This window comes from Thamnophis sirtalis, unplaced genomic scaffold (genome assembly GCF_051295495.1).
Source record: "Thamnophis sirtalis isolate CommonGarterSnake01/CBP01778 unplaced genomic scaffold, rThaSir2_p1.2 scaffold_5, whole genome shotgun sequence".
Taxonomy (NCBI): Eukaryota; Metazoa; Chordata; class Lepidosauria; order Squamata; family Natricidae; genus Thamnophis; species Thamnophis sirtalis.
Genome location: NW_028261385.1, coordinates 18,457,642 through 18,466,136, shown reverse-complemented (window position 1 = coordinate 18,466,136; position 8,495 = coordinate 18,457,642). Strand labels below are relative to the sequence as shown.

Sequence of the window (8,495 nt, the reverse complement as noted above, 5' to 3'; positions counted from 1 at the left end):
GAATGAAACCTACCCGTGGCCTATGTTTGTAGCTCTTAAGCTCTTAAAGAACAACTTGTTTTCAAGCTGTCCTTGAAAGTGTCCTCAGTTAAACATCTCATGGTAAAACAAATAGATCCTTTCACTTGGGACTTAGAGAGAGTACCGTACAATGTAATTTGAACAACTGATGGCCTAGTCTACATGTTTTTCTCTTACCTCTGGTGCTTTGTGTCCTTTACAATGCAAGACTGTAGAAAGGGGATGTTTTTTGAGGGCATGAAAGTCATTCTAAGAACCTTTGTAACTGAAGAAAAGGCCCAAAAATGCACAAGAAAGAAAAGAAACTCTTGGAAAGTATTTCTGAAGAATATGCAGGAAGAGGATTCCATTATTTTAATTGTGCCCTTATTTTTCCAGTTCTGAAAGCCAACTTCTAAGGTTCAACCTCAAGAAACCCATGCTAGGCTCAAATACTCATAGAGGGGGAAGGATATAAATGCACCTGCTCTCATTCTCAGCACCAAGCGGGATAAATCTTGCTTATGCTCATGTTTCAGTGGGGCAGGGGAGAAAAAGAACATAAGTTGTGCTTAAACAACCTTTAGGGAAAAATTAAAGGTTTGCCCTGTCCACAGTTATGCCTGACTCTAGGGGGCAGTGCTCATCCCTGTTTCCTAGCCAAGGGAGCCAGCATTATCTGAAGACACATCTGTAGTCAGGTTGCCAACATCACTCTATGCCCGTAATGGCGAACCTATGGCATGCGTGCCACAGGTGGCATGCAGAGCCCTCTCTGCGGGCATGCAAGCCATCACCCCAGCTCAGCCCTACCGCGCATATGCGTGCGCTTCCCGCCGGCCAGCTGGTTTTGGGATCTCTGCTGTGCATGTGTGGGGATGGGGCGCAGGCAGGAGATGCACGCACATGCACAGGGTTGCATGTGGGGGGTTGTGCATGCATGCAGGAGGTGGAGGGAGTGCGGGGGGGTCATGCATGGGAATATGTGTGCATGCACAGGAGTGTGGGAGCCATGCGGGGGTCACGAACACATGCACAAGGGGCAGGGGCCGCACATGCGTGCGAGGGAGAGCGCATGCATGTGCAGGGGTGGGGTACTTTGGGGGGGTCATGCCCCGCATTGCATTATGGGTACGCATCTGTACACTTTCAGCACACAACAACAAAAAGGTTAGCCATCACTACTCGATGCCAAAGCACATCGAAGCCTGTTACCTTCCCACTGAAGTTGTATTTATTTATCTACTTGCATTTGCATGCTTTCGAACTGCTAGGTGGACAAAAACTGAGGCAAGAACGGGAGCTCATCCCTTCATATGGTATTTGGGTCTCAAACTGCCCCCCTTCCAGTCGACAGCCCAGAGTCTTAAGTGCTACGCCATTGCTAGCTCCCTGTTTAACAAAAAGACCCCTTTCTCGGTGGATATCCTACCTCCATAGCCTTCCTGACATGCGAAAATGATCCATCCTACAGCAATCGCCCAAAGCGTCCGATGAACAGCTTGATAAATGGCAATGACCGGTGAATAGAAGCCGTGGGATTCTCCTAAGGTGTAGGCCAAAGCAATCACCAGCAACATGGAGATCATGGCACAAAGCCAACCAAGGCAAGCCTGAACCTGCAGGAAGATGAGGAGAATGTACATTGGTTTGCAATGCCTTTGTTTCAAATGTCTCAATATCTCAGGGGCTGCCACAAAGAAGAAGGCGTCAAGCTATCCTCCAAGGAACCTGAGGGCAGGACAAGAAGCAATGGGTGGAAACTAATCAAGGAGAGAAGCAACCTAGAACTGAGGAGAAATTACCTGACAGAACAATTAATCAGTGGAACAATTTGCCTTCAGAAGTTGTGAATGTTCCAACCCTGGAAGTTTTGAATGTTCCAACCCTGGAAGTTTTTAAGAAGAGATTGGATAATCATTTGTCTGAATTGATGTAGAGTTTCCGGCCTAAGCAAGGGGTTGGATTAGAAGACCTCCAAGGTCCCTTCCAACTCTTCTATTCTATTCTATTCTATTCTATTCTATTCTATTCTATTCTATTCTATTCTATTCTCCTCTTTAGACAGTTTCTTCTGCCCTCCATTTTATCAGCCTTTTTGCTTCCCAATCTCGACTCTATAGATGTCTTCCTTTTTGATGTTACTCCCTATAAATGTTCCAAAAAATTGCCACTGAATTTAAAATTTCAGTGTGACAATAGGGAGGCATTCTCAGATATGTGGGGAATATACATAAACACTATATTAATTTATTTTCAATTTAAATTAGATGTCAACTCCCTGTGTTGACATTCCATGCATACCGTCGGCGGAGCTGGATCTCAGATTACAGTAGCTGGTTTGAGACAGGTGTATTTATTGGGCAACGTGATTTATGACACAGAGTGAGGGGAGGAAAGGAACAGGGGCAAAGTTCAGAAACAGAGAGACAAAGCAGAAGAAATGTCTGCGAATAAATCTTGCCTAATGAAGCTGTTAATAAATCACTAGTTTCTGTATTGAAACATTGGCTCTTATTATGTGTTACCATGTTTTCCCGAAAATACAACCTGTCTTGAAACTAAAGCCTTGCCACATTTTTCACATGGGCAAAAATATAAGCCCACCCCCAAAAATAACCCCCCTGGACAACCCCCCCTCTGCCAGGCAGAGCACCACTCACCGACATAGCGGTATCCTGAAGGCACCAAGCTGCAGGAGCCGGGGGGGGGAGAAAGTGCTCACATTGCTTGGCGCCTTTGGGATACCGCTAGGTTGGGGAGTGGTGTTCTGCCTGGCCGGAGGGGGGAGTTGCCAGGCGGCTTCTCCCTTGCAAACCGGCTCCCGAAGAGCCAGGCACAGCCTAGGGGTGAAGCAGCCAGGAGGTGACCACGCTCACGAGCAACCGCCCGGCAAACCCCCTCTCCAGCCGGACAGAGCGCCATTGGCTGACCTAGGGGGTATCCCTAAGGCGCCAAGTCATGGGGCGCTCTGCCCGCTCCCCAGCTCCCACAGCTTGGCACATTAGGCATATCCCCTAGATCAGTGCATGGAGCTCTGCCTGGCTGGAGAAGGGGATTGTGCGAGTGCCTGTTCCGCCCCCAGCATTCATGCCTCCTAGCCTCAACATGTCCGGGCCCAGCTCTCCCTGCAGCCGCAGCCGCCGCGCTCCGAGCATAACGTCTTCTCCGGTTCCAAACTCCAAAACCTGGCTGCTGAGTCTTCCAGCAGAACCGGAAAAGATGTTATGCTAGAGTTCTCACTCAAGGCACAAATGACCGGTCTCAAATTATGCTAATTTGGACACATTATGTGATACTCATTTCTCTGGAGAAAGTTCTGAGGCTGGAAAAGATGGATGGAAAGATAATATTGTAATAAAAGCTACAGATCCCTGCTTCAAATGCTGCTTAAGGTAAAGATAAAGGTTCTCCTCGCACATATGTGCTAGTCATTCCTGACTCTAGGGGGCGGTGCTCATCTCCATTTCAAAGCCAAAGAGCCAGCGCTGTCTAAAGACGTCTCCGGGGTCAGGTGGCCGGCATGACTAAATGCCAAAGCGGCACGGAACACTGTTACCTTCCCACCCAAGGTGGTCCCTATTTTTCTACTTGCATTTTTACATGCTTTCGAACTGCTAGCTTGGCAGAGGCTGGGACAAGTAACGGGAGTTCACTCCATTACACGGTGTTAGGGATTCGAACCGCTGAACTGCCGACCTTTCTGATCGACAAGCTCAGCATCTTAGCCACTGAGCCAATGTGTCCCCTTCAAATGCTGCTTAGATCTTAGATTTTATTACCATCCTTTCTCCTGACGGCTCCACTGCCCATATTGATCTAGGCTATTTTTCTTTTCAAAGTCCTCCTAATTCATAACATGCCTGCAACACATCTTTATGAGATCAAGAATACTTTGCCGAAGGTAAAGATTCACATATCTTTTTAAATGACTCCAATACCAGAAATCAAAAGTGCTCTCTTACTAGCCAAAATAGAGTCCTCCAGGCATCTTTAATTAGTAGTTCATGCCAGTAAACCTCTATACATCTGACTCATCCTTCCTTTGTTTTGCGCTATGAGGTAGACCCAAGAGAACCGCGTAGCTTGTAGAAATACGAGGAGCATTCCAGAGAAAGAAAAATAATTGGAAATGATTCCATGAAAACAGTCGATGCTTAGAGGGCAAGGAATGCTGTTTGACGATTGCATGGTGGAATAATGGAAAAATGAGACAAGACCATGGAAATTTTATAGCCCAGATAATACTTTGTAAGAAAATATTCCATATATTTTATTGCAGATTTCACTTGTTCTTCGTAGCTTTCCCATGTTGCAAGGAGGCTACAATATGAAAAGTTGGAGAATTTCTCTTTGAACCAGACTGCACGGTGAACCAGAAGGAAGCCATGATCTACAACAGGGGTGTCAAACTCGAGTTAATTGAAGGCCACATCAGGGTTGTGTTTGACCTTGGGGGGCTGGGGGGACATGGCCAGTGGTGGATTCCGGATCCCGGTGCAACAGGGCTGGGGGTCCACCACATACATGCGCGCAGCACCCGCAAAGCGCCCACATGCGTACTTACCACCCGCAACGCTCCAGTTGCTAGGCGGAGCATCGTGCAGGCGCTGTACGCTTCGTGCGCGTAAGCCCCAATCAGCTCAAATACAGGTAAGGAGGGCGGGGGGGGGCAGTTGGGCCCTCCGGAGCACCATTCGGGAATGATGAAGCTTCTTGGATGACAAGCAAAATGTCTTCTTTCTCAAGGAAAAAGCAGTCCAGTTGCCTTTGGAAAAAGCACCTTTGAGAACTTCTCATTTTGTGAATGCATCTTGAAGATCCTACCCTTAAGGGTCAACTCTGTAAACCAGAGTATCAATTAGGCCAAGGGTACCGGCAAGACAGGGGTGGGTTTCGGCAAGACAGGGCCGGCGGCGTCCTCGTGCACACGCGCGGTGCACATATGCGTACTAGCGTCTGTGTGATGCTCCAGCTGCTCCTGGAGGATCGCGCAGGCGCTGTATGCATCCTGCGCATGCGTGGAAGCGCAGAACTCGTCAAAACCGGGTAAGGAGCATGGGCGGGCGAGCGGGCCCTTCGCCGTTCCCAGAAGTTACTTACTTCCGGGTTCGCCGACCAACCGGTTCGCAGGGACCGCCGCAAACCGGTTGAAACCCACCCCTGCGGCAAGACCACCTACTGCCACCGGTAGCCTCCCACCGTCCAGTGCGATCCCACAGAGTTGGCCTCCTCTGTGGGAGCGCCTTCCCTCTGGAATGAGCTGCCCCTGGAGCTTCGCATAATCCCCGACCTCCGGTCCTTCTGACGCACCCTAAAAAGTTGGCTTTTCCAGCAAGCCGGCCTGGCCTGAGCAAAATAAAATAAATGATTGATTTAATTGTTAATTTTAATCTAATTTTTAAAAGGTTATTGTTAATATTAATTGGGTTTGTTTTTGGATACTCTATCTAATTTCCTTTTTAACTTTTGTAATATGTTTTTTTTAAAGGTTGTACGCCGCCCTGAGTCCTTTGGGAGAAGGGCGGCATATAAATCCAATAAACAAACAAACAGTTGTGACCATAGATAAGCAAACACAGAATGAATCAAAATTTATTCAGAGGTGTGACACTTATCCCAACACTTCAAATTTCTGAGACAGAGAATCTATGACAGGCTCTCATTCAAAGCATTCCTTCCTCAATAAACATATTGAAGACTGATGTTTTAATGGACAGTTTGCAATTCATTCTTGTCCTCAGTAATAATAGTATCCTGCCAACAATAGGAAAAAGGTTCTAGGGAGCCTAATTTCATTCAGGCTATTTTATTTATTTATATATGTACCCTGTTTCCCTGCAAATAAGACCTCCCCAGATAATAAGGCCAACCGGGCTTTTGAGCGCATGTGCTAAAATAAGCCTTCCCCCTAAAATAAGCCTCCCAAAAACATTTAACCTCATGAGCAGCTGGTCCACGCCATTTCCTCTGGCTGACTGCCACGCAAACAACATGAGGTGAGTCCGAATTGGGGGGAGAGGAAGGTAGGAGGAACATGCCCCATGCACCCCACACGCCCTTAGCTAATGGCCGCTCCCGCAATCCTAGCCATCGTGCCCCTTCTGTCACGCTATTGGCTGCTCGTTCTTCTCTAATCTGGTCCACTCAAGATTTGCATCGGATTTCAGGAATAGAGCCATGCCAATGAAATCAGTATAAATCCATTTTTAATTGCTTTGTGAAGCAGAACTTTCATTTACCTTGGTTCTTAGGATTGATGGTTGGTGATGATTCATGAACAGGCCAAGAAATACACCAACTAGAAATGGACCGTATCGGCAGTAAGGTTTTGAGTAATACTCTAGAAAATACATCACAGTGGACATTTGCCTGAAAGCAGAGTAAAAATTATTTTAGCGAAACCTGAATGGACAAAAAAGTTTGATTATGAAGCAAAGCTTGTTTGGTCAATGACTTTTGAAATTGTTTGGAACTAAATAACAATAAACAAATCTAATTAATATTATTGAGGTTAACTCACAAGTTGGCAAATACTGTTGTGAATAGAAAGACTTGACAAGGTATACTTTTAGAGATTTAGATTGAAATAAAAAACAATAAAACCACCTCTTTATCTGCTGTGCAACATTCACATTTTTTTTGTCTTTTAAATAGGTAATTAAGAGAAAAGGATCTCAGTCAACTGTGAATTAACTGAGAAAATTCTTCATGCAGGCTATTTCTTCCAGAGATGCCAATTTTTGTTTTTAAAAAAATCAGAAGGATTAGTTCAGACCGAACAACTAACTTTCCTAGAAAACTTTCTTTCTTAGCAAGGATCAAAGGATGTAAGGCTCTCCTGAATATATTTTTTTCTTTTTCTTAGGAACTATCCAAGCATTTCATGGTTTTTGTCAGAGTTTGTTGCATAAATTCAAATCCAGAAGCACACACAGATAACTGATGCAGCAGGATATATTAACTTCTTTATATACATCAGAATAGATAAATAAATGTACAATACCAACAGGTGGTTCTTCCAAGTAAACACAAGGCTGGAGACTTACAGGCAAACACAAGCAGTTAGTTTCATTTCAGTAGACAAACCCGGACAGACTGCTAGTTTAGTTCTCAGAGCAGCAGACTGCTTAAGTTTTGGTTTCAATTCTCTGCACAGCCTCAGATCTGTTTAAGCTCCCATTGGCTGACTTAGTTGCTATGCCTATTCATTGGCTGACCTTGTACCCATATCTCTCCCAGTCAGGAATATTTTAACAGTTTTTGGTTCTTAGATATTAACTTTAATAATTACTAATGGTAGTAAATGTTTGGTTATTGCCTCTTCTAAGATTAAATAAACACTTTGGAAGAGGATAATTTAGACTAATTGCCTCATCCGTGAGTCAATTTCATCTCCTCGCAAAGTTTTAGTATTCTTGCAAATAACATCCAATTGTGTTAAAAAAAAATGATGTTACAAACAGTTCCATATTCTTGAATTGGGGATGTAGAACTTTTGGGTTTCCAAATCTCACTTGAGATTTGAATGTAAATCAGATGGGGGCACCTTAGTTGGAAGCAGTTCAAGTCAATTGTCTTCCAAATTCCTAATTGGGGTCTGCATTTAATCTTAGAGGTCATGAATACCTTAGTTTATGAGTGAGAGTTAGAGAGAGAGAGAGAGATCAAACAAGAGTATTTGTGCCTATTTTGCATTATTTCAATTTTTGCTCTAATGATATTCAGTCCTAACCAAACTTCTGACTTTTTATAATGTTAACTTTTTTTCCAGGGTCAAGAATGTCTTTTAACTCCAGCCATAGCAGCACTTGCTTTATTCTCTATGTCCCTATTTCTTCTTACCAGCTTTCTCCTTTTCCCTATTCCAGGAAAGATTCAACTCAAGTTCACAAATGAATTTTGGATTCTTCTCAGCCTATCAGTAACTGAGCAACTATTAGGGAAAGCAGTGGTGGGTTTGTACTGGTTTTACTACCGGTTTGTTGGTTCTCTCTCTCTCTCTCTCTCTCTCTCTCTCTCTCTCTCTCTCTCTCTCTCTCTCTCTCTCTCTCTCTCTCTCTCTCTCTCTCTCTCTCTCTCTCTCTCCCTCCCTCCCTCCCTCCCTCCCTCTCTCTCTCTCTCTCTCCCCCCTCCCTCCCTCCCTCCCTCTCCCTCTCTCTCTCCCTCTCTCCCTCCCCCCCCCCACCACTACCAGTTCAGCCGAACCGGGAGCAACCCACCTCTGAAGGAAGCCATTTTAAGCTCCTTACCTCATATCATGTGGGTTTGCTACAGGAAGCCGGTAGAAGAATGAAATCAGAGCTGTAGCGGTGAACGTTGCCAGGAAGAGAAAGGTCCCTGAGATGACAAGCCAGCATTTCCTTCTGCCAAAATAAAAAGAAACAGAAGCAACAGATGGAAATGTTTCATCTATGTACCTAGAGGGCTACTTTCATGCTTTTGGAGGGTGGCTCTTCATCCAGAGAAACAGGATTGTTCATTTTTCTGCTGTG

At 45.1% G+C, this 8,495-nt stretch overlaps 1 protein-coding gene across 1 annotated transcript in view; it reads right to left on the bottom strand.

Annotated features, from left to right (window-relative positions):
- LOC106555269 (O-acyltransferase like protein) overlaps positions 1 to 8,495 on the bottom strand; it is a 35,541-nt gene that overhangs the window by 3,980 nt on the left and 23,066 nt on the right. Inside the window, exons 11-13 of the mRNA XM_087715370.1 lie at positions 8,253 to 8,366; positions 6,243 to 6,372; positions 1,433 to 1,619 (exon numbers count right to left, since the gene is read on the bottom strand). Coding sequence (XP_087571496.1) covers positions 1,433 to 1,619; positions 6,243 to 6,372; positions 8,253 to 8,366 — 431 coding nt within the window. The remainder of the gene's footprint in view (positions 1 to 1,432; positions 1,620 to 6,242; positions 6,373 to 8,252; positions 8,367 to 8,495) is intronic.